The sequence below is a fragment of the Haliotis rubra genome, unplaced genomic scaffold (assembly GCF_003918875.1).
Source record: "Haliotis rubra isolate DU_JTF1 unplaced genomic scaffold, ASM391887v1 Scf843, whole genome shotgun sequence".
Lineage (NCBI taxonomy): Eukaryota > Metazoa > Mollusca > Gastropoda > Lepetellida > Haliotidae > Haliotis > Haliotis rubra.
Genome location: NW_025767572.1, coordinates 64,313 through 90,753, shown reverse-complemented (window position 1 = coordinate 90,753; position 26,441 = coordinate 64,313). Strand labels below are relative to the sequence as shown.

Sequence of the window (26,441 nt, the reverse complement as noted above, 5' to 3'; positions counted from 1 at the left end):
TATAGTTCAGGATACATGTACCCATATTTATTTATAAGAGATATCAAGTTGTAGACTGCTATCATCATTCATTATGTATACATGTTTCAGTTACTTCCATTTCTGAAGTTTTCACAAGTAAGTCAATACAAATCATAATAAATGGTTGATTTCACACATTACTAATTTGAATTTCTCAGTGATCAATATATCATAAAGGAGTGGAAGAACATGTAGACATTATACAGTGATGCACAAGATATTAGCAATGTACTCATTTCAGGATGTATTGGCGCTATAGCAACTGACATAACAGTGGTGCCAGCATTTGTACAGCCTGGAATGACGACCACAAACATTCTGGTTTTGGATAATTTGTTAAAAATACTTCCTACCTACACAGATTTATTAATATTTACACCCATAAAACGTCACCCATCTGAATATCGGCTCCTTGTGGTCACATGAAGATTTTCTATGACCTGTCATGACTTAACCATACCTACAGATCAGCTTACAGGTCAGATATAGAAAATATGTGTTCAGCTTACAGGTCAGATATAGAAAATATGTGTTCAGCTTACAGGTCAGATATAGAAAATATGTGTTTGCCAAACAAGAGGATTGTAACTGCAATTTTCCCTTCCACATTTTCAATGTTCTACATGTTTTTAGTGTGGTATGAACCGACATCATGCAGCATAACTGATAACAGTGGATGTTGAAAATAGACAAATGTCATGCAGGTGCCCAAACTATTCCTCATACCAAATGAATATGTGTCCCTAATATAACGGTAAGCAATTGATAAAGCTGTTAATCAAGACATGTGACAAAGAAATGTACTTTGTTCTCTCTATCAGCAGAAAGAAAGACCATACTGAGCTGGAAAGTTTATAAGCTGGGGCCTGCTTCATGGCCTATTAGTATCTGTTACATACTTATCAGGTTGATACTTTCAGCAAACTAAAAGGACAGAAAATATTTAACTACAGAATAATAGTGAGGTGTCGCTCACAAAGGATCCATTGTGTTAACATTGTGGCATCTGAAGCTGTGTGTTGTCTATGTCATTGTTCCGAACACAGGGTTGTGGCGACAGATGCTTGGTCCATGTTCATCATAATCAGCCTTGGTGTGACACACTTGGTAGAATTCAGGCTGAAGATGGAAGATAAACATTTAAACATCTGGAAAGAGAATCTTTCAGTAAAGCTCACATATTTGTTTTCTCCAATTTAAGTTTTGTCCATCACAAACAGTGGAAGGTCTGTCATGTTGGAATTTTGAAAGGACTTTGTGAGTGCATGTGAATTGATGGTCTGCTTTGTACAAACTAACAATTAGGAGTTCCTACAACAGCTGACACAGTTACTACTTGACAATTAGCTGCGTTACTGAGAAGCAGTACGTCTCTCATACTTACTGTAGAAGCCAGCATACTGCCTCCAAACCAGACAGCATATCTCTGCATGTGGTGTGTAATGACAGAGCAGTCAATTGGTTTAGGCTGAAATAAAGATGTTCACTCAAGATTAAAACCAATACTGATTACCTGAATATATTTTATCTTATGTCAACCTGTCAATTTCAAGCAAACAGACTTGCAGTAACTATTTTCCAGCTGACAGGTCACTCATGTAAAAGTATGCGTCAGGTAGTCACAGTTTCATTTATCATGTATGATTCCACTTGGTGACTGCTGTAATTACCATCTAATACCTGTCCATACTGGCACTGATACAATGTTCCACCACTTAAAGTGAGGCAACTCAATGTATTTCGGCCCTGTCATCAGTCTGTATTAGAGTATCCTATCTACATCTAAGTCAACACATTAATTACACATCCGCAAATACCAAACAGCAAAGATGCCCAGTATATGTAAGCAAAACCCCAGCCAACAGAAACTCCCTTATACACATACCTTTATTCTTCCTGCACTCAGTTCCTCACTGACTCTCAAACGAGCATCAACTAATCGCTTGATATCTCGCTGCAACTTCCTTCCAAAATCTCTGAACATTGTTGAACCACCTGAGAGTACAATATTCTGAAACGAAGTAATAATGATTACTTGTCAATAACATACAGAAAGCCACAAGGTCTTGCTGCCTGGTTTGGTGTGTTATCTAGCATATTACCAACAATAGATTATCAACATGTAAACAGAAATAACAGCACTTTGCTACAATACACTAACCTTATACAGGCCACGGCGCACATCAATTGGGCAGTTCTGTATAACATCATCCACCACTTCAGATATTGGTGTTGTAAAATCAGGATTTGAAAACTGTAATAAAGGAGACAATTGTAGAATATACAGTGAAATATCATGTGACATCAGCTTGATGGAAAAACAACATGACATGGGGAATTAGGCCATAACATGACAGACAGGAGCAACATTCTCCTCTACTTTACACTGATATTGTCACACGTCTCATTCAGATGAAAGATAAAGTAACTGAGAGTATGTCAACAATAATTGGACAATATGGGACAATAATGACAATAGATCAGCCAAGTACCTCTGGGTGGAAAAATATCTCTGGCCCTAGAAATCTTTCATATCCAACATCTACTGCAAACGACTGCTTGGTGACAGCGTTAGTGCTCTCATGCTTCTTCAACCACTTGCTGGGGTCCTGGTCATACTTGGCAAACTCCTTGGCAATGTCAGGGCATACATAGCTGTACTTCTCCTGTAACAGACACAGGCAAAATAAGAAGAAACCTTACCTGATGATGCAGGAATGCTGAAAACTGACTGTCTATCACCTGCATCAGACACACGTTATATACTGGTGGGGTGTCACTGACATCAACTCCAAGTATCTTATCTAGCATGATCTATACAAGCAGAACCAGCTCCCATGTTCCCAGGCCTAGTGGTGCAGCACATCCTGTCACCAGGGTGTGTGTTGGTGTTGGTGGTATGACAATAAACTCGGTTCACTTGTCTATGAATTCAAGTAAATACATTCTATATTTGCTGTCTCAAAATGAGTCTTGAAGTTTGTGAAACTGTACAGGCCTTGTTGATGCTGACTGTTTGAGTGATGTACAATAACATTGCTGCTAAACACATTCCTCCATATAAGTAATCATGCAGAAATCTGTATCCTGATTTATCCTCAATCACTGACATATCGGATTGTTTAACACATAAAGTCATGTCTGCAAGTGACCTTACAACCAGTCAATACCTAGTACACAGTGGAATGTGACTACACCAGACTTGTGTGGGACTGAAACAGTGAGATGCTAGTGAGTGAGGGACAAACCAATGAACAGAACCTGAAGACAATACAGACACAATAATGTATACATAGAAATATAGATGATGTTTTGTTCAAATATTCTCAAATATATGTATGAAATTTATGTTTGAAAGAAAAAAGGGTCAGAACTCCATTTTCCTAACAAGAAGACAAAGTCATCAATATCCCCGGGGCAGTAGGGTAGTCTAATGGTTAAAGCGTTCTCTCGTCACGCGTGTGTGAAGCCCATATCTGGTGTCCCCCGCCGTAATATTGCAGGAATATTGCTAAAATGTGGCATAAAACTAAACTCACTCACTCATTAATATCCCCCGCATTGGCAGAATAATCTTTATGAATATATCTATTAGTTATGATTATGTCAAATGTTTTGGCGTGTATATAGCAAAGTGGAGAGTATTGAAAGGTTTTAAAGTTCTGCTCCGGAAAAGAGTGAAAATTTGTTGCCATGGAAACGCAGAAATATTTTATTCAGAAATCCAAAACTACCAAAAGGCACCAGTACACCACCAGATCTATCAATGTTTGGTGAAGAAATATTGAACTGTTGTAAAGTTCTGCTCCGGAAAAGACGAATGTGCACGGATAGATGGACGCACAGATGGATGGAGCCCATTTTAACAAAAATGCTTTACAGAAAGTGTTTGACAAGTAAGCTTTAATAAAACTTTTCATAAAACTCAATTTAGACATACTGCCAGTGAAGCAGACCTTCTGATCAGCGAATCTGCCTGCCTTATACTATATCAACAATATACATATATCTTGGTTTCCTTTTACAACAAATTTGTTTACAGTGTAGGTTGTATAGTAACAAGTGTTTGCCACTAACATGGCAATGACCCCAACTACTAAAGAAGAATGAAATATAACATATTTACTAGTTTTTATCTTTTGGTCACATAGAAGATACTTTTTAAGAAATGGCAATATATTCTTCAGTTCAGAGACTAAAATTGGTTGCTACATTTTATGAAATATTGCGTTAACAAGAGTTTGAAAAGTGGTCAAAGTGTTGTGGTCACCTAAATTGACTGGTGTCTGCGTAATCCCCAATGTAAGCTGTTACCAAATTTGAAGACATTGGGTACAAAAGTGCAAAAGATTATCACATTAACAGAGTTTGAAGTGTTCAAAGTGCCATGGTGACCCTGAAAATAAGTTCAAGGTCACCCAAAGCGACTGTTGTCTGCATAATCCCCAAATGTATGCTGTCACCAAATTTGAAGATATTGGGTACAACAGTGCATGAAATATCGCATTAACTCATTAAGCCCGAGAGCCCCATCACTACTCAACACCTGGAAGCCCTCGCTGATTGCCCACTCTCTGTGCCGAGACTAATTAGTGCTAGTCACACCTGATTTCCCTGGCAGGTTTCGGGGATCACAGGAAACTGTCTAGTCGTACAAACATGTCCTGATTGTTTAATTGTGTCGTAAAGATATATGTTGAAAGAAATCAGGTGTGAATACATGTCGTGTATTGCAAGCTTTATGTAATTTTATTGCAAAATTCTCTTGTAGACCTTTTGTCGGCTTGTACATTTATTTTTTATCACAATATGCATACACATGTATTCTTTGTATGTAACAGATGAGACACATGTTAACAAATTATCTCTCTTATATCATTGTGTGAGGTTTAAATTTACAAAACATCTATGACAATGACATACTGTAAAGAAGAATTTACTTTCATACTTTATAATCTTCGGCCGAAAATAGTGGTTTTGCCGATACATTTCTAGTGTTTACGAATTATTTTAATGAAAGTACTATAGCAGCTAGTCTGTGACTAGCACAAAGCACATTCATAGCATTGCACTTTATTTCATACAGATTTAATGCAGAAAACATACATTGACCATACAAACATACATATACAAAATGTATACTACATATTCCTTGCATAGACATAAAACAAAGAGTCACGTGATAGGGCGCCATCAAATTTCCCGAATAGAGCGTTCGGTATCTCAACTGTTCAATGTAGTGGCTGGTCATATGTTATCTGCGACCAATCAGATCATGAGATACCTGTCACAGAGGAAAGGACAGGTGATGGGGTGTGGGCTTAAATTTCTGAAGAGCACGTTTGGTCACTCAGCAGCTTGGATAGAGATTGGTTATTGGCTATATCCTTGACCAGTCGATATGCTGGGTTTCGGCTTTATCAACTCAAGCTATCATGTAACAGTTTGTGTATTGTAAACATACACACTGGTAACGATGTATGAAATATACACATAAGACAAATAGGAGTAGATAGTCACTTTGGCGAGTTTATTTGTCCTCATTTTAGTGTTTTTCGATAAGTAAAACAAAGCGATTGAAATCCAACCACTGAGTAGAGGTAGTATTTATTTTGATATACATTTTATGCACACAACTAGTACATAAAACATAATGGTTTGCTGTACATGTAAATATAATCTTCACCTTGATACGAATGACTATCCAAACTAGAGTACACGCATTACAGAATTCACGAGGTGACACTATACTGAATTATTATAGTGTATAAACTTGCAGTTGACACCCCCACCCCCAATATTTATGAAGGTGGGCGTGCCTATATCTTTACTGAATGCAAAAGAGGTTCATAAGATTACAGATGTGCATGCATGTATAAACATCACAGAGAGGGGCGTGACTCCATAAAGCAAGATGTTTATTTTACACTTGTCACGGGACAAACCTTTCAACAAGGACGTAACTACATATGCATTCTACCGGAGGATGTTATTTCATGGTCTAAAGAGGCGTTCAATTATCTCATTACTGTAATCTGCTTGAATGATTATACGCATGTGTATCGATACCGTAACTGATATACTATCCAGCTTTTATTGACGATGGATCAATAGAGACTGAGTTGATTGATACACGTGATAATTGCACCGGATTTGATGATTACACAGATCAAATACAAACGTTTTACAGAATGCTCATGTAAATTGCATAGAAAACTGACAATTCAAATCAACATGAAACTTTCAACAGCTTGAACAAAAATGCTTGAAATACCTTTGTTTGGCTTACATGTAATAACTTATGATATTACTTCTGTCCATGTGTGACAATGTTTTGAATTACCAACTTACTGTCTTTTGTAACAAACGTAGTAAAACATTTCATTGTTGAAATAACACTGACATGTATACATGTCTTCGATGCAAAGGCTGACTTATCACTTTATATTAAGCTTAGGTAACATTCTACGAACTTTAGATTATGGAAAACAACTAGTTACAAATCAGTAAACTTCAAATTAGTAAGTTCAAAGATGTTTAATCTATTGGAGCTTGGATGTATAATTACTTGTGTTTATACATTATGTTTCAGTATATGAAACATGACAACGTAATGATGCCTAAAAAAGTAAATTCAAACTATTCTATTGTGTTTGAATTCTTTGTATGTCCTTGAAATTTCGTATATTGTTTCCTATTTATTAGGTAGTTGAAGGAAATATAATTTTTAGTAACCTGTAAACCATTACATCTAATTCAATCAAGGTGCCTACGAAGTATTTTAGTATCCATTCCCAAGGAAGAGTACCAGGCACTTACCTCTGTAAAAACATCATAATCCCCTTTCTCGCCGACATGCATTCATTTGCTAAACGCTGTACAAGCCTATGATTATGATAATGATTAGCAATTGTTATCAAAACACTTTAAATACTTCTTCTGATTGATACTAAAGGTGGGATCTCTCGTAAGAAAAGCTAACATTTGCTCAGTACTGCTAAATTGGTTGAAATAATAGGTACAGTGCGATTTTTAAAAGTACAACACACATGGGCGTCTCTCGCTGAATAAGAGGTGCTTTCTGTTGACGACTGTATGTGGCTCTCGCTGTGAGAAACTGCTAATTACCTGCCCCATAAACACGTCACTCGCTGTGAGGAGCTGATTAATTTGCCCTATATATGCGTCTCTCGGTTAATGAGTTAACAAGAGTTTCAAAAGTGTTCACATTGTCGGGGTGACCTTGGAAATAAGTTCAAAGTCATTCAAATCGACTGGTGTCTGGGCAATCCACCAATGTAGGCTGTCACCAAATTTGGGTACAACTGTTTATGAGATATCGCGTTAACAAGAGTTTCAAAAGTGGTAAAAGTTGTTGTGGTGACCTTGAAAATAAGGCCAAGGTCACTCAAATCAACTGCTGTATCCCAATGTAGGCTGTCACCAAATTTGAAGACATTCGCTGCAAAACTTTCAATTTATGTGATTTTTACGTGTACATACCTTGATGGCTTTAGCTGTTTCCAGAGACTGCTCTGGTGGGATTCCAACCTCCCGTTCTCGAAGCAACTGCTGAATAAAGTAGGTGATGTCTCGCCCAGCAATAGGAATGTGCTTGATGCAGCTGCCTATCACATAGCCTTCTGCCTGCAACAAAGCTGTGGAGGTTAACAGCCAAGCTGAGGCAACATCCATGCAAACCTCTGCCATAAACAAGTGTGTAGGTACAACTGTATTACACAGGTTACCTCCAGCATACACTGGTAAGATGGTTCCGGTGAGCAAATCTATACTTACAACTGGTATTACGTGGGTAACACCATCCCCAGAATCTATGACTGTTCCTGTCAATGTCCGGTCACCAACTTGTCTTGACGTCCATGATGCAGCCAAGGCTAATACTGCCTGCAGGAGAAAATGTCATTTCAGGTGGTTTACCACTGCTGGGGATGTGACAGGCCAAGTGAGAAGAGAACATTCTTTGAGTGGCATTTTAGAAGATGGGAAGTACAATACAGTGAGTGAGCGAGTTTAGTTTTATGCCGCACTGAGCAATATTCCAGCTATATGGCGGTGGTCTGTCAGTAATCGAGTCTGAACCAGACAATCCAGTGATCAACATCATGAGCATCGATCTACGCATTAGGGATATGATGACATGTGTCAACAAAAGTCAGCGAGCCTGACCACCTGATCCCGTCAGTCACCTCTTATGACAAGCATGGGTCACTGAAGATCAATTCTAACCCGGATCTTCACGGGTCAGTAGAATACAGACAAACTGTATGTGTATACTGAGAGGAATACAGTTTAAGGTAGAGTATATTACTATATGGTAGGTAATAGTACCGTATATTACTGTAGATAAGCCGTATTTTGAAGACCAGAAAAAGCAGCCTGTCGAAGGGGGCCGGCTTATCTATGGGTAACACTTTCGTCATTTTTTTTCCCTGGTGACCAGTAAGAAAATGACATTGTATCGTTTCTCATGAACGAAGAAGAGAAAACGTCTTCGTCAGTGAAGATGTCAATTTTTACAATTAAACATCACTAGACAAGATTATTTACCTTTTCAGTTCTAATTTGTATTTGCTGGGAATTGTATTATATGCAGGGATGAAGATTACCGTGTGTATTTGTCTTGTATATAGAGCCGGAATTAGCCATCAGCTGTGCACACGTTTCCCAACACTAAGGTTATATGGTGCCTCATGAACATGGTAAGTTGTACCCACATGGAATGGGGTCACATAAGCAAGTCAGTTTGCTGACAGGTGACCATCCAGTTACAGTAAATATGATGTGGAGCAAAACAAAATTGGAAATTTTAATATAAATTGTATATTTATATACTTATCCTATCTCACGACTTGCATCTCTCTCTCTTGCTTCGACTTTTAGTGGAACGACTGTAAACTTTTTCATAGGCCTCCTTGTCCATTCGCCCGTGCACTCCATGCTGCTCTCCTTAATTAGCTTCCTAGTTCCTAATAAAGCTTGCAGCATGCTCCACTAATTGCCCACGTGACTACCTTGAATGATCATGCTCATCATGTAATCTGAGTAGTGGGGAGGCCGGGCAGGCATCCATCTCGTGAGATAGGATAAGTATATAAATATACAATTTATATTAAAATTTCCAAATTTTTAAACTTATCCTATCTCACGACTTGCACTTATCCCACGGTTGGATGGCAGGCCGCAGATTACCCTTCTGTCTGGACAGTGCGAACAGCTGGTCTTGGAGCTGTGTGGACTGATGACAACCGTAGATAGCAATGTACAAGGGAGGCCTGTTACGCATGCACGCAACTCCTATGCTGGTATTGGGTTCTCCGGAACCCCTTGGCTTACTAAGCACGACTCCCAGGGAGATGGGTGCTCCCGAGCGATGTGGTGTTCGGCCGCAACCTTGTACAAGACAAGGGACGCAACTCGGCAAGTAGGCCTCGCCTCGCCACGATTTACAAGGTACCCCTGTAATTAAAGTCTCGGGCAAGCCCCTGCTTCAAGAAGGCGGGTGAAAGAGAAACACAACTCGACATCTCCAAGGTTTAACGTTAAGTTCCGGGCAGCATCAAATTTTTTTTATTTTTTTTTATTTTTTATTTTTTATTGGTTCCCAGGATTACAATGTCATGATATGTAGAACAGTGATGTACAGACAGATGGATGATGTACAGGTATCAATATCATGTTAATACACATTTATAAGTCAATAAAAGAGAAATATGACCTCAGGTAAATTGGGTACATTTTAAATTCATCAAAGTACTGGGAAGAGAAGACCCCATTTATGATTGAAATCTTCTATTTTATTATTTCTTTTGCATATATGGTTTTCCACAAAGAATATTTCTTTCAAAGTTTTTATAAATAGAGTTATGTTTGGATGCGTATTTTTAATACTGCATACTGTAAATGTGTCTTTTTGCTGCAATGATGATGTGATTTAGTAATATATTATGATGTAGAGTACCAAACCAAACCATATGTTTTGATAATAGCAGTGGATGAGGGTATAAATTGTTAAGCCAAATTTGCAGGTTTTTCCAAAAAGTTTGTGTCTCCTGACATTCCCAGTACACATGACAAACACTCTCATTTAGATCATTGCAGAAACAACATAGACTGCTATCAACCTTTTTCATCTTAAGCAATTCTCTTTTTGTATAAATAACTCTTTGTAGAAATCTATATTGAAAATCTAAAAGTCTTGTGTCTTGCAATCCTTTTCTGTATGCTGTAAATATATTTTCCCAATCAAAGTCTATTTCAGGAAATAGCAGCTGCCATTTATTACACATATTTGGGTGTATATCATTGGAAATAAGTTTATCATAAAAATTCCTGCAGCCTTTAGATGTTTTTACTAGATATATCTGACATTGGTTAATATTTAAATCCCTGACTGGTATTAAATGACTGTGGTTAAGAGTATTTTTCCAAGAGTCAGGTAATACATGTAGTAAATATTCATAATCTAAAAATGTGCCTTTGATACCATATAATTCTTTTAAAGAATCTATTGACAATAATCCAGTTTCATCACACATATCCCTAATATTTATAATCCCTTTATCTGCCCAGTTCTTTATGAAGTTTAATGGATTTTTAAAATTATGATTAAACCATAATGGTTGGGATAGAATTTCATTAATGTTATTAGGGTCAATATAATGTTTTTTGTGGAATAGTTGCCATGCTTTTAGCACATCACGCCAAAAAGGATTTTCAATCTTAAAGTAAGTTTCAGAATTTGCTCCAAAATTAAATACCGGTATGTCTTTAAAAGGTATAATGCATGGATTATTCTTATCACCTCTTTTGAAATACTGCCTTAAAGTAGATAATTTCAAAGCGTCTATAAATGTTTTTGCATCAATCATTCTCAAACCTCCTTCTTCATAATTGTTTTTAATTACATTCCTTTTTATTTTATCATTCTTGTCATTCCAAATAAATTTAAAAAACATTTTGTCAAGGGACGTGATAAATTCTGCTGGTGGGTTTGGCAAGGAATTGAAAATATGGACCAATTTGGAGATTGCTAGAGTTTTTATTACTGTTATTTTACCAATAAGTGTTAAATTTCTTTTTCTCCAAGATGCTAAGAGTCTATTAATTCCCTCTAGTCTCTTTCTTGTGTTGATTACCCATAAGTCTTTAAGATCTGGTGTAAATTTAATACCTAGCACATCAAATTCACCAATTACCCATTCAATTTTCAGATCATTACATATTTTATCCATAGATTTAGCTTTGGATCCAATCCAGATTGCTTTTGATTTGTCTAAATTAATTTTCAAGCCTGACATTTTGTAAAACTTATTAATTGTGTCAATAGCAGAGTACAAACTCTCTTCAGTTCCATCAAGAAATAGTTCAGTATCATCGGCATATTGATCCAGTTTATATTCATTATCATTGATGACAATACCTTTGATGTTTTCATTATTTCTTATCATGCAACCGAGAATCTCAGCCACAAAAAGGAAAAGATATGGGGATAGTGGGTCTCCCTGTCTACATCCCCTTTCATTTGCAAAGAACTCGGATAGATTACCATGTTGGATAACACAAGATGTTGTTTCATAGGTTAATATATTTATCCATCTTATCATTTCAGGGCCAAATTCAAGTTTATGAAAAACAGGTTGATAAAATCTTTTGAAACAGTGTCAAACGCTTTTTCAAAGTCAATCAGAATCAGCAAACCAGGAATGTTTTGTTTCTTTGTTTCAAACATTATATCATATAACAATCTTGTATTTTCACTAATAGTCCTACCCGGTATAAAACCAGTTTGGTTAGAGTGAATAAGTTCATCTAAAGTAGTTTTTAATCTATGTGCAATGCAGGAGCTGATAATTTTATAAATAGCATTAAGTAAAGTGATTGGCCTCCAATTTTTAAGTAATGTTCTATCTTTTGGGGTTTTTGGAATACAGGTGATAACACCCCTTTTCATATTCAAAGACATTTCATTTTTTGTTGATACTTCTTTAATAAATCTATAGATCCAAATTTGTAATTCTTTCCAAACAATTTTAAAGAAATCAATAGGAAATCCATCAATCCCTGGGCTTTTATTATTCTTCATCCTGTAAACAGCATTGCTAATTTCATCCAAACTGATTTCTCTTTCAAGATAATCTCTTAGTGTTTTGTTTAAAGTTGGAGTCTTCTTCCTTATATTGTTCCTGAGAAGTATAGAGAATTTTATAAAATAGTTTTACTTCATTCAGTATTGATTTGCTGTCAGTGATTTCGTTCTTATCATTAGTTATTACCTTATTAATTGATTTTTTTGAGAAATTCCTATTTTCTAGATGGCAGAAATATTTTGAAGGTTTTTCTCCTTCTTCATACCAAAGAATTCAAAGTTCGTCAGGGCAATAGACAGACAGAATGTCTACAGCGCTGCTGGGAAGAACTGGGGTATTCTTAAGGAGAAGAAGGTGACAATCCGAACTGATCTCCCTGTCTTCCTCAAAAAACACCGTGGCCGTCTCGCAAATAAAGCCTTTGAACTGAGAAAAACCCATAAAGTTCAGACGCGGATTCTCGAAAAGGGAATCTACATCTCCCTGCAGGTCAGGAAGAACCCACAGGAGAACTGGAGAACAATTGGACTTGATGAAGCTTTCTAATCATCTAATCACCGTGTTCTATATTCACTGAAGTGTAAACATGTGTATCACTTGTACGTGTGTATATGACTTAATCTGCCATAAATACATCAAAGAACATTTTTGAAGTTGGACATGATTATTATACAACTCATATGTGCCTATAAATTTGACGATCAGGCAACGAGAACTATTCTTTGAGCCATTCATACTGAAATGTTCTGTCCTCGCTTTGCATCCAATGTTTGTAAACAAGTACGCGTGGTGTTCTATTTATAGCCGTTTCATTCACCCCGGGACTACCGGATGTTTTCACGGATGTGTGTCTGTCACTCTGTGTGCACAGTTGGGGTTCGTATGTTTTTAATGTCAGATAACAATCTTCCTACGCTTATTATAGACTCGGAATATGCTGGATAAAAAGTCTTCATTTAATAATATTGGATGCAGGTCCCTTCTTCGAGGTGATTTTATTACGTCAGGCAAGGACGATGGTGGCACATTTGGGCTTTCTTTCATGTGGCTGGATCTCGAAGACCAAGAGCATGGTTCGCTCGTTGTTCTGTTTTAGTTACCTTCTGTTTCCTTTTATTTATTCTCTTCATTTATCTAGAAAAACAGGTTCCCATGATATCACAATACTAGTGTTTGCATTACATGCTTTCTCACAGTCACAGTCATTTTTTGAGCACTTCTACCTCCATTCAGTTTACAAAGATGCCACAATATCTAGACAGATTGTATGTATATGGATATTTCTGAGAACTCCTAAAACTATTGATTACAATGGATAATGTTAAGAAAATTAAAGTTATCTCAGCTAATTGTAGAGGACTTGCTAATAAGTCTAAAAGAAAAGAATTAATGAACATACATAGGAAAAAATTACACTCAATTATATGTTTACAAGACATTCATATTGATGAATCTACTTGCAATATCATGAGAAATGAATGGGGTTTACAATCCATAATTGCACCTTTTAAATCTAATTCCAGAGGAGTGGCCATTCTTTTTAACAACGATATTGATCTCAAAATACACAGGACCTTAATAGATGGCAGCATCAAATTGACCCTCACTCCTTTGCCTAAGCTTAGTCAAAGGATGTGCCCAGCAACTTTGGAGGCAGAACGCAACGAAATCCACTGGAATTCGGGAGTGTCACACTTCACTGTCATAATTGCTCCTTGGAGTAGAGGTCAGTAAGCGTGAATACCCAACACCTCTGCATTGTCATACTGATTGTGCCTCAGGTCTGTAGGGCCACGCTAGGTGGCCGTATTCCGATGCCTTGGTATGGAGGCCAAGTGAAGTAGTTCTTAAACCCATATAATGAGAACAAAAGGTTGAGATCCAGTTCAACTTTTATTCAGTATATACAAGGAAGCAGTAACGCGAATGCAGAACCGTCCCTCATCTGCGTTGTTGGGCCGATGTAAGCTGCTGAGCCAGAACAAGAGGTCCGAACTGGTGTAGTCCCTGGACATCCGTGACAGACAGGTCTCGCAGGTAATGTGAAGAGAAGACTGTATCAGAACGCCAGAAGCAACCTTCCATGATAGCGGTCAAGGAGCAATTGCTATGGAGGGCCATCGTTGAGGCTAGTGCATGAGTCTCATGAAGATTGGAAGAGGCTGGAGGAGGCAACCCTGCAAAGGTGTAGGCTCGCAAAATCGTGGCACGCATCCAGAAGGCCAATGTGGTCCGGGAAACCTCAGTTCTTGAAGCGTTCGACAAGGGTATGAAGAGGCGCTTCTGTAGCCGTCGACGATCCTTGGAGGCAGCAAGGTAAACGTGTAGAGCCCTAACAGGGCAGAGTGTCAAATCTTCATTATCATCAGGCCCAAGAATGGTGGACAACGGGGGAATGGTAAACATCCGGTCTGGTTGCCCTGGCAGTTGGTTTTTCGCCATGAAGTCCCAGCGGAGACCCAGGAAAGCCTTGCCATGCTTCTTCCGCTCGAACCGCACCCGATTGATATCAAGTGCATGCAGTTCAGATATACGAGCAGCGGTAGCCAAAGCTACCAGGAAGAATGTCTTGAATGTCACTTGTTCGAAGTCCTTGTCTTCTAAAGGTTAATAATCTGTAGAAATCATATGACGAATGACGACGGACAGATCCCAGGCCAGAGGTCTGAACTTCCTGGACTGGTCAGAGAGTCTATAGGAGCGTAGTAGACTCTGCAACTCGGGAACAGTGGAAATCTTCGTGCCCGTGGTGGTAGCAAAAACCGAGTTAATGGCGGCTAAGTAGGTAGCTAACGTAGTACCCTTGAGTTTCTTAGTAGTGCGGAGATGCTGGAGAAACTCAGCAATGACCTGAGCCGAGGTGGAAGTGGGAGATGCAATTCCCCTAAGCTTGCAATAGTCTTCAAACTTCTTCCACTTGTTTTCGTACACGGAATGGGTCGATTTACATACCAAACCACTGTCGAATTGTCTGACTGGATCAACAGACTGGTAGATTGAAGCTCTGTTGCCCAATGTGAGATGGCTTGAATTACCGCCTTGAATTCCAGCTCGTTTATGTGAAGTACCCATTCGTCGGATGACCACCGCCCGGCCACTTGGTGGTCGAGGAAGTGAGCTCCCCAACCCATGAGGGATGCATCGACGAATAGGTGATGAGTCGGTGCAAAGGGCATCATAGAGACTCCGGCACAAACATTCTGTTCGTCGAGCCACCATTGAAGGACTGGATGAAGCGTTTTTGGAAGGCCAATTAGTTCCTTGGGGTTGTTGGCCTGAAGGTACGGGCGTAGAAATCGCTGTATCGGCCGAAGTTGGAGCTGGCCTCTGTACATTAAGGCTTGAGCTGACGTCAGAAGGCCCAGTAGGTCCTGCCACTGTCGTAAGGTTCTCACCTGAGACAGTGCTGGAGGGATGCATCACTGAATCTTTATCCACCTGTCATGAGGGACGAACGTCATCCCCTGACGAGTGTCGAACAGTGCTCCGATGAATTGGGGGTTTCTGAGTCGATATTAGTTCCGATTTCGCGATGTTCAACAGCCACCCTAACTGTCTGAGCAGCGTGGTGGTGAACTGTAGCTGGCGAAGCAATACAATCGGATCCTGTTGAGCCTGGATGCAATCGTCTATGTAGCTTTCGAAGGTGATCCCTTGAAAGTGGATGAAGCTCATTATGGGCTTGGTAATTCGGGTAAAAAGCCACGGGCCCTGGAAATTCCAAATGGTAGGACTTTCCATTGGTAGTGATTCCCGTTGAACACGAAGCGAACACTTCCGGTGTTCTGGATGTATCGGAACGTGAAGATAAGCATCCTGAAGATCTAGGCTGATGAGGAAGTCTCCCTTCTTCAGGATGGTGCATAAAAGGTTGATCGACACCATCCTGAAGTGAGGCGGTGGAAGCAGGAATCGGGCATTGAACAACTTCATATTGAAGATGAGCCAGAGTTTGTTGGAATTTTTCTTTGGAACCAAGAAGATGGGGGAGTAGAATCCTGGAGTGACAGGCGATGGACTTAGGAGCTCTATCGTGAGTTTGTCTAATAGCGTACCTATTGTGGATTGCAGAGTCTGAAGCTGGCCCACAGGATATGAGCGATGAGCCGGATGCGACGTCAGAGGTGGACTGCCAATAACGGGTAGCTGATAGCCGTGAAGCAGGTTGGTGACGCACGGATCTTTGAGGATGGTCCAATTCAGGGGCGAAGATCTGCAATCTCCCGCCTACCGGAGTGTCCCACCCGTCCGGGGTGAACTGTTCAGTTCGACGCTGTTTCAATGAGTCCTTAATTAGATACTTCTTGGATGCTACCATTAAAGAGGGAGTCAGTCAGTAAACCAAGGCTGGCGAAACAGTACTGTTTTAAATCGTTCCTCCCATGAAGAGATGTTAAGGGGTCCAGAGCAAAAGTCATGCATCCTCGGATGTAAGCGTCTTGATCAGAGTAAGTATGCTCCAGAGCAGTGTTAACAGCATCGACTGCTGCAATCACGCAACTAATAGATGGCAAAGTCTTTCTCACGCCTGAATCCATGTGAGCCAACTCTCGGTCCACAATAAGGTAGGGCGAAGCAGCTTGTTTGCCACACAGGGTTCCAATATCCTCATCAAGTGTTGGAGCCGTAGAGATTTTTGTTAGGCCATGGACATGAGAGGTAGAAGGATTATATCTGGGAGCAGAGAATCCGTCCTTAATTCGTTTCAGGCTCTTGAAACCATCATTTAGTGTACTGGATAATTTCAGAATACAAGGTCGAGGTGGTAGGGTGATGGTAGACCAATCCCGTTCCTAAGAGTATAAAAGTGATGCAGGTCATCTGCTGAAGTACTCAAGGGAAGTTGGAGCTTCCCAACAATCCAAAGGAATACCTGAGGTGTCTCAGCTGCTGCAAAGCTACCCCCAGGGGTAAATAACTCAGAGTGAGCGGGAGATGCAGGCATGGCTATTTGGACTGGATCAATCTCAGGAGGTGGACCAGATGAAGAGCCAGGAGCTACCGAAGCCGGATGGGCTGGAGTAGAAGGCTGTATTTGGTTCCGGGCTGAGGTTATGGCCCTGATCATCATATTTAGATCCGGAGTCGGTGTAGGAGTGGGATTATTATCAGGTTCCCATGACTCAGCGATGATCGAAGGATTCTCAGAGCGTGTAGACTGAACATCATAAGAGATTGTAGGCCTTTAGTGGTATCAGAGCAATGATCACCCGAACGTCGGTCAGAGGAACTGTATCGAGATCTCGACCTGGCAAGTACCAAAGTAGGTTGGTAAGCCGGTGATCTGGATTCCCTAGTATGGCTAGGTGATCCGGTATGATATGAAGAACTAGTCCTGGTCGCTGTAGTTCTAGTTGGTGATCTGGTTCTGATTGAAGCTCTGGTTAGACCATCTGAATAGGATCAGCCATGAGATGTGGATCTGTACTGTGATCCCGATTGGTCAATGGTTCTGTAAGGTGATCTAGATCGTATAGGTGACCTGGGTTGGTAAGATGATCTGGATTTGTAAAGTGATCTGGATCGATTTGATGCACTAACTGGAAACTGTGATCATGATCTGGATCTATAAGGTGATCTGGATCGAACAGGTGATCTGGTTTGCAGTTGCGATCTGGCTTGATTTGGTGATCTGGATCGGTTAGGTGATCTACTTTGATGTTGTGATCTGGATCGGTTTGGTGATCTGGATCGGTCTGGCGATCTTCGATGTTGTGATCTGGATCGGTTCGGTGATCTGATTCGAAGTTGTGATCTGGACCCATTTGGTGATCTGGATCAGTTAGGTGATCTGGATTGATCCGGTGATGTGGATCGTAGTTGTGCTCTGGATCGTGACTGTGATCTTGATCGATCCGGTGATCTTGATCGGCATGGTGATCTAGATTGGGCTAGTGATGGTGATCTGGATTGTGAAGGTGATCTAGATCGTTGTGGTGATCTTGAATGATGTGGTGATCTGGATAGACGATTAGGTGACGAAACCTGAAGTGTTGATTCATGATGAACGTCCTCCGGCGACGCTGTTGTAGCCAGCTTCGTCAGGTTCAATGAACTGTGGGGAGACAGTTGGCTGGTTGAACGCGGTTGGCCAGGCTCCAAACAAACTGAGACAGTCAAGGGGTTTGTACCGATGATCTGGATGATGATAGTGTCGATCTAAGGTCCCCTGGTAGTGTAGATGGGACAGGGAACGAAGAATTATCGATCAATACCACCCGCGAGTGATCTGACGCTATGGAAGGAGGTGATTGATGTGTATGTAGTAGGTGCCGAACGTCCTCAGATAATTAAGAATCTGATGAAGCGTCCATAAAATCCTCTTGAACCACAGACATTGCTCTCTTGCGTGAAGGTACGATTTTCTGTTGCTGTAACTTGATACGCTTGGCGGGAGTGGGATCAGATTCTGTTGATTTCCTGTCCCTATCGGAGCACGAAGGTAGGCCTTAAAATCCTCATCTTTTAGTGAATTACACTGTGATCCTCAGATAAGTAAGAATCTGATGAAGCGTCCATAAAATCCTCTTGAACCACAGACATCGCTCTCTTGCATGAAGGTATGATTTTCTGTTGCTGTAACTTGATACGCTTGGCGGGAGTGGGATCAGATTCTGTTGATTTCCTGTCCCTATCGGCGATTCTCTGGGAGCAAACACAAAGGTAGGCCTTAAAATCCTCATCTTTTAGTGAATTACACTATGATCCTCAGATAAGTAAGAATCTGATGAAGCGTCCATAAAATCCTCTTGAACCACAGACATCGCTCTCTTGTGTGAAGGTGCGATTTTCTGTTGCTGTAACTTGATACGCTTGGCGGAGTGGGATCAGATTCTGTTGATTTCCTGTCCCTATCGTGCGATTCTCTGGGAGCAAACACAAAGGTAGGCCTTAAAATCCTCATCTTTTAGTGAATTACACTGTGATCCTCAGATAAGTAAGAATCTGATGAAGCGTCCATAAAATCCTCTTGAACCACAGACATCGCTCTCTTGTGTGAAGGTACGATTTTCTGTTGCTGTAACTTGATACGCTTGGCGGGAGTGGGATCAGATTCTGTTGATTTCCTGTCCCTATCGGCGATTCTCTGGGAGCAAACACAAAGGTAGGCCTTAAAATCCTCATCTTTTAGTGAATTACACTTGCCACATCGTTTGTTCCAGTTACATTGTCCAATACAGACACAGCAAGACGAGTGAGGGTCGAGGGACGAATAATTCGTCTTGCATTGAGCACAAACTTTCCTTTTCCTTGACTGATTATCAGTTTTACCCATTATGTTAGGGTGAAATAATGTCCCTAATATACAGCACGTCCACACAGTCGTGAGACAAGAAAGAGAATGATCATTCAAGGTAGTCATGTGGGCAATTAGTGGAGCATGCTGCAAGCTTTATTAGGAACTAGGAAGCTAATTAAGGAGAGCAGCATGGAGTGCGACGGCAAATGGACAAGGAGGCCTATGGAAAAAGTTTACAGTCGTTCCACTAAAAGTCGAGAAGCAAGAGAGAGAGGTGCAAGTCGTGAGATGGGATAAGTTTAAAAATTATATTATCCATTTTCTGTCAACTACAGTTCATTTTGAGGCATGAGTAGACACAAAATGATTGTGAATTCTGTGAATAATGCAGACCGAAGTTATAGTTATCGGTAACTTCCAGTTGTCTGTAGTCTGAGTTGGCCGCGATTATGACCCCATCACAGGGGGTCGGCTTATGTACAAAACATACCATTTTGATCTGTCACATGACAGCGATCATGTACTTATAGCAGTCTTCTCATCCAGCTGGTCTTGTGTTCATGAATCCATACTTGAAGTCGATCATTTATTGATAACTGATCGAGAGAAGACATCGATAATCGATTATGGTTTTAGAGGTCGATTCCCAACACTAATACTTTCTGAGTAAAGTACAGATTCTAGAACTTTTGTTGGGTTGAGTCCCATGCAGGATTCGAACCCACACCCTCAGAGTCAGGCACCGAATCGACAGCACACAAAGTCAGCCGCCTAAACCGCTCAGCCACTGTTGCTTCCACAAAAATGGAAGTCTTACAACTGGTAGTCTAGACTGTGGACTTTGTGTACCCCTCTGATAAGTTTAAATTGGCATGGCTCCCACAGCCAAAAGCTATGAATCCAAAATGCATTAGAAAGTGTTCTAGTACTGTTATGGCCAAAACTGTATTTATTTTGAATTTATTTATTTCATGGGTTTGTCTGAAAATTGTTATGGTTGATAGAAGTGCCTGAACCTTGGTTTATTGCTAAATTTTAGCGGGTTGCATTCAGAGGTGTCAAAGAGAGATAACTTCTGGCAGTGATATGTTTTTGGGTTCAGTATGCCGCCTGCTTGCCTTGTGAACGTTTTTTCTCGGAGAGCAGATGGTCTACAAACGGTATGACCATGAATTACTTTGACATTTTTTGCTAGTCAACACTTTGTGTTATATGTTATGAATCTATCAGGAGCATTTCTGCAATATTCAGTAATGATATTTGTATGTATCCCACATTTTCAAGACTGTTTGCTGATATTTTGAAACTTGCACGCTTTGCAGGGATTTAAAGATAGAATTTCTCAGGTTTTCATTTGTTAGGCTTTCAAAGTCATTAAGTTAATAAGTAATAAGGGTTATTTACTGAAATAGTAGTCATGTAAGTTAATTGTAACATTATTCATCTCTGCAGGTAGTTAGAAATGTGGGACTTTGTCAAAAGTGTATCTTTATTGTTGAAGTTGAGGTGAGGTGAGGTGAAATTCACTGAAATTGGGTTTAACGTCGTGCTTGAGAATATTTCGCTCATATGACGACGTGCATGCGTGTGTATGTGTGGCTGCTTGTACTAGCCCAGGCTGAAGCTGGTTTTATAGTGCTAGCCCACTGAGATACCATGCTGCAGTGAAGCATGAATACCCCACTCAGACACATTATTCTGACTCCGAGCCGACCAGTCTTTGTTGTACCCATTAATGCCGAGCGACAGGCAGGGACCAACAAGTACCATATTTTAACGTCTTTTGGTATGACGCGGTCGGGGATCGAACCCACGACCTTCCTCACTCCGGGCGGACGCTCTAACCACTACACCACGGAGGCGGTCTTGTTGAAGTTGAGAATGTTAATGTTGTGATACTGTTAACATTACAGAACAATAGATTCCCTTATTTCTTTATTGCAGTCGATCTATAGCAAGGATACTTGCCTTAAATTGACCCGAATCTGCTTTGAACTAGAAATATTGATGCTTCAATATGAACTTGGGAGAAATGAATAAAAGTGATTCTTGGAACTACAAGTACTTTACTTTACAGAGAAAGTGTAATCCCAAATATAACACATGTTGATGAGTTAATTACAGGTGGCTTGTTACAAATATCTTGGCATCTCTTACCTGAACTGCAATATAGAGCCCTGGAACATTGAAGGATTCAAACATGATTTCCGCTGTATATTCTCTGTTCTCTGGAGTATTAAGTGGTGGCTCAGTCTGTAAAAGAATATTCCTAATCAGTAAATACATTAAATATCAACAAAATCAAGCCAGTTTAAAAAAACATTTATTAAATGCTCAAACATGACTGTAACTGCACTTAAATTTCAGGTAAACATGACATGGGAAAAGTAAGGAAGGCAACTCCTTATTGTAGTTTGGGACACCACATACACTAATAATGATAATATGTGACTTTCACATGTAAACTGGTGTACCAAAAGGAGGTGGAAACATGTATGCAATGATTTTGACTTTTAAGTCACCATCAGAAACTTATAAAAATATTTACATTGTTCCTTTTTTTTTAAATAATCCCAAAACACCAGGTGTGTACTTTCTTTTGAACACCAGTTGATGTTTCACCACAACATTAACTCAAAACTTACAGAAAGAAAGGATGAATGAATAGTTATGGCTTTCTCCCCAACAGCAATATTACAGCTATTTGTGGCCAAAACTGATGCACATTTATTGTCAGGTTTAACTGGTTATCAACTGTTTGTTTGCTTAACATGATGCTGTGATATAAACTGATGCAGACAAATTTGAAGATTTGGGAAGAATTCACTGATGTGACAAAATATTGTTCTATATCTCATGTGGGGGATAATATTTCACTATTTGTCAAAATGTGCAGTTTCTGATATTTATCACAAAAAATGTCATAATATGTCGAAGAAGGATCTGCTCGTTAGTTTGATAACTGTACCAGAACATCAAATGATAATTTGCCAAATAATTAAATAAATAAACACTACATTTGGTGTACATTGAAAGTGTCTGGAAAAATATCAAAGAAAATGAGAGCCAGCGGAAATAGAGAATCCAAGAATCCAGGTAAGCATCAAGCTAGTCTAACTGTGTAAATATCAAGCGTCAATCAGAAAATCAAACAAAACAAAATTAGATGTAACAATCAATAAGCTAAGTAACACTCTCGTGATCTACTTCATTTTCAGTCAAAGAGAATGATGATCTGATGATCTACTCCCATCCACTTTCCATCCTCTTGTACCATGAAACTATAAGTCACTTGAAAACCTTGGTCGGAACACGCTGAATGGTGCTGTACAAGTCATGAAGTGTACATGATGATGATAGTTAGTTACCAAGAGAAAATAATGATCTTCTGGCTCCGATCGAAGGTACTTGAAAATAGCTTGTTCCATAAAGCGTTCCATCAAATCCCAGTCCTCAACAATGCCGTGTCGTATGGGCCACTGAAAGAGTAATAATTAGGGTTTTACTCTCTCAGTGATATTCCAGCAATATCATTTTGTGTGACACAAATTCACATATAGTTCCCATCATGGGAATTGAACCTTGGTCTTCGGTGTGGTAAGAAAATACTGTTACCAGAAGGCTACCCAACTACCCCATGTTCTTTATTGCAAGTCCTGGGCAATCCATATTGGTTGGGCAGTTTGATTAACATGAATATCATAATAATCATAATGACTTTGCTGATATTACTATTCTAGTAACACAAGAATACAAGAAAACTTCTTTATTTTAACAATGAAATCCACCCAACTGTAAACAGTTGTTAATACAATTCAAGTAGAGCAGGAACGCAGCCGGGGACCCCGTGTTCTTACAGTCCTCAGGACTGGGAAGGAGGTACAACTCCGGTTGACACCTGCATATGGCTTATTCTTTATCAGTCTTCAGGCAGACAGAACATTCTCACACCTTATTTTGTTAGACTTGAAGGAGTTTTATTTACAAACCTTGACTGAATATGCTGTAGCACCAAGAGCTTCATCTCCAATGTAGAAGTCTAAGTCTTCCACTCCCTTGCCCAGTCGTCGAATGGCCTGGTCCCCAACACTGGCAGCCTCCTTGATGGCAATAGCAGAGGGAATAATGAACTGAGGTTCTGTGTTCCCTGCATAGCCCATTTTAGTATACCTGACGAAAGAAAAATACAAAACCCCATAAAAACAAGAATAACCATGGCACTCTGAAACTCATAATTGTGTGGCTCTTATTTCATATATGACATATTGACAACAGTAAATACAAGAGTGGTATATACAAAGAAAAAACGACAATTAACACAACAAATTTAAAATATATTCGCACTTTGCTCAAGCATCACAGAGTGTTACTGCTGATTAATGTTGTTTATAGTACAGTATGGTCAAAAACACAACTGCCTGGAATGAAATCAAGTCTTGACCGAAACAGTGGTCAAAGATGGCAGCAGCTATCCACAGGATATGATGATGCTAAATGACCAGTTTCAAAGCTGGCACATAAAATCAGGCAGGAGGTGTGCAGAATTTTCCAAATTACCCACTTCAGTGGCCTCTTCAAATTTACATTATGTTCCAAGGTGCTGTACAGAATTACACTGATCAAACATTTTAGCTGCCTCTTCAAATTTACATAATATTCCTTCCCTTGTACATATTTTTTAGCCAGATAATGTAAGACAATGTCAAAAACAAAAACGTCAAAGGTCATACTCAGAAACATCTTTCTTTTGTTTTGCAGTAAGTGTTAATAACAAATATCACAGAACAACAATAGCAGCCAAAGCCAACTCAAATTCAAGTCAGAAAAAGTGTGAGCATTTTCTAATGATGCACATTGTACTACTGATGAAACTCCAACAGAACTGTTTCTCTGCCAAGAGATAGTTCTAGACATCAGTGACGAACTGGAAAACAGAACTTTTGGATTTAACACAGACCAAATGTGAGTAAGAATGCAATTGAATCTCTAAACAAGTGAGAACTGATTTAATTATATCTCATGACCAGTTAGATCATAGCAGAGACTTTAAACACATTAATGTCCCTTTAGCATGTTTAGTATTTCAAGTTGATATGTTTTGAATGAAAAGTTCTCTCTGTACAATGTGAGGAAGCTCGAACAATAGGAAGGTTGAACTTGCAAGTCTGCTTATTACAATTGTTACTGCATGTATGCTCCTCAGTGCAAGTGGCTGTGTAGGAGGTGGATTCACCAAGAACATCCCCTACAGATACACATGTCACCAAAATACAGTTGTAGCCTAGCTGTACTACTTTGCCGTGCTAACATGTCGCCATCAGGGAGAAGTCAAGCTAAATAGATACACTCAACTACCACTCTTGCTGTACATGCTTGGTTGCAAGCACTCTGATTGGATAAATCACTCGTGGGAGATTATAACAGGGAAAGTACATCTACCTGTAAACACTGCGACTAGGCCTACTAGTTTATTTTGAGTCGAAAATACAAAGAATCACGAAATTGTAAGGTCCAGGTTTAGGAAGCAGCCCTATTGTATGGGGCACAGAACATTACTTTCACAAATCTACTCCATATCGTTACATTTCCAACGACACACTGTTATAAACATTACATTGTGTTGAAAACTGCCACTTATCACCCATATATTGGTAATTGCAGTAGAAATCCATTGAAGTTTAGAGATTCACTTCCGCCACACCCCTTCGAATGATTCGTCATATCCCTGGCAAATTTCTCGCATACGGCTCTAAGAAACGCTCAAACCATAATTTCGCACACACATATCTTACCCTGTGCCATTGTCAATCACAACAGCTGGTAACCTGGACATTCTGTACACTGAAGATGTAGATCTTGATCTACACACTCACGACATAAAGCGCACGGTGTCGTACCGGAAGTAGCTTGATGACGTATTCGTGCGATTGTTAATTTTGTTCCCGACCTGGTGTTCTTGGGCATTACTGATTTGGGAGCTGGCAAACGTTTTAAACACAAAAAAGAAAATGCCCGTTTGGAGCCACACGGGTCTACATTTCCAATTGAGTATGTGAAATACTGTCTGTTGACATACCATAGCCTATGACATTGGTGATCAAAGTGACAGGGAGGAGCGATAGGTTAGGCTCAACTTGTTTCAGTGACATCAGAATAGATTATGTACAGTGACACGACAGAGGGTTAGGTTGAACCAGTTATATATAATGTACACTGACACGGCAGAGGGTTAGGTTGAACCAGTTATATATAATGTACAGTGACACGGTAGAGGGTTAGGTTGAACCAGTTATATATAATGTACAGTGACACGGCAGAGGGTTAGGTTGAACCAGTTATATATAATGTACAGTGACACGGCAGAGGGTTAGGTTGAACCAGTTATAGAATGTACAGTGACTCGGTAGAGGGTTAGGTTGAACCAGTTATATATAATGTACAGTGACACGGCAGAGGGTTAGGTTGAACCAGTTATATATAATGTACAGTGACACGGTAGAGGGTTAGGTTGAACCAGTTATAGAATGTACAGTGACTCGGTAGAGGGTTAGGTTGAACCAGTTATATATAATGTACAGTGACACGGTAGAGGGTTAGGTTGAACCAGTTATAGAATGTACAGTGACTCGGTAGAGGGTTAGGTTGAACCAGTTATATATAATGTACAGTGGCACGGTAGAGGGTTAGGTTGAACCAGTTATATAATGTACAGTGACTCGGTAGAGGGTTAGGTTGAACCAGTTATATATAATGTACAGTGACACGGTAGAGGGTTAGGTTGAACCAGTTATAGAATGTACAGTGACTCGGTAGAGGGTTAGGTTGAACCAGTTATATATAATGTACAGTGACACGGTAGAGGGTTAGTTGAACCAGTTATATAATGTACAGTGACTCGGTAGAGGGTTAGGTTGAACCAGTTATGTCAGGGGCGGATACAGCTTTTGAGGAGGGGTGGGTGGGGTGGGGTGGGGTGGGTTGCTCAGTTCATTTTCACCCGTTTTCACGTGAGTTTCAATGGTCATTTATTAAACCTACATGACAAAACAAAAGTGTGTGTGTGTGGGGGGCAC

At 39.8% G+C, this 26,441-nt stretch overlaps 1 protein-coding gene and 1 long non-coding RNA gene across 2 annotated transcripts; one reads left to right on the top strand and one right to left on the bottom strand.

Annotated features, from left to right (window-relative positions):
• On the bottom strand, positions 1 to 25,279 carry LOC124262528 (actin-related protein 3-A). The gene is made up of 11 exons (XM_046697034.1): positions 25,161 to 25,279; positions 23,358 to 23,538; positions 22,737 to 22,847; positions 21,526 to 21,621; positions 7,819 to 7,926; positions 7,525 to 7,668; positions 2,514 to 2,687; positions 2,183 to 2,275; positions 1,907 to 2,032; positions 1,406 to 1,489; positions 1 to 1,140 (listed from the first exon to the last, which is right to left on the bottom strand). Exons 1-11 carry the CDS (start codon positions 25,199 to 25,201, stop codon positions 1,045 to 1,047), a joined length of 1,254 nt encoding a protein of 417 aa, XP_046552990.1. The 5' UTR covers positions 25,202 to 25,279; the 3' UTR covers positions 1 to 1,044.
• LOC124262530 lies at positions 14,700 to 20,044 on the top strand. Its single transcript, XR_006894623.1, has 3 exons — positions 14,700 to 14,710; positions 15,488 to 15,496; positions 19,704 to 20,044. It is a non-coding gene; the product is annotated as an uncharacterized LOC124262530 (long non-coding RNA).
• Positions 25,280 to 26,441: the final 1,162 nt, after the last annotated feature.

Bases quoted from the DNA above. Each gene is read 5' to 3' on its own strand.
- LOC124262528 (XM_046697034.1), bottom strand. From the start codon at position 25,201: ATGTCCAGGTTACCAGCTGTTGTGATTGACAATGGCACAGG. The intron at 22,848-23,357 runs GTTTGTAAATAA...TTACTCTTTCAG, and splicing joins CTACAGCATATTCAGTCAAG to TGGCCCATACGACACGGCAT. The intron at 21,622-22,736 runs GTAACTAACTAT...ATTCTTTTACAG, and splicing joins AAGATCATTATTTTCTCTTG to ACTGAGCCACCACTTAATAC.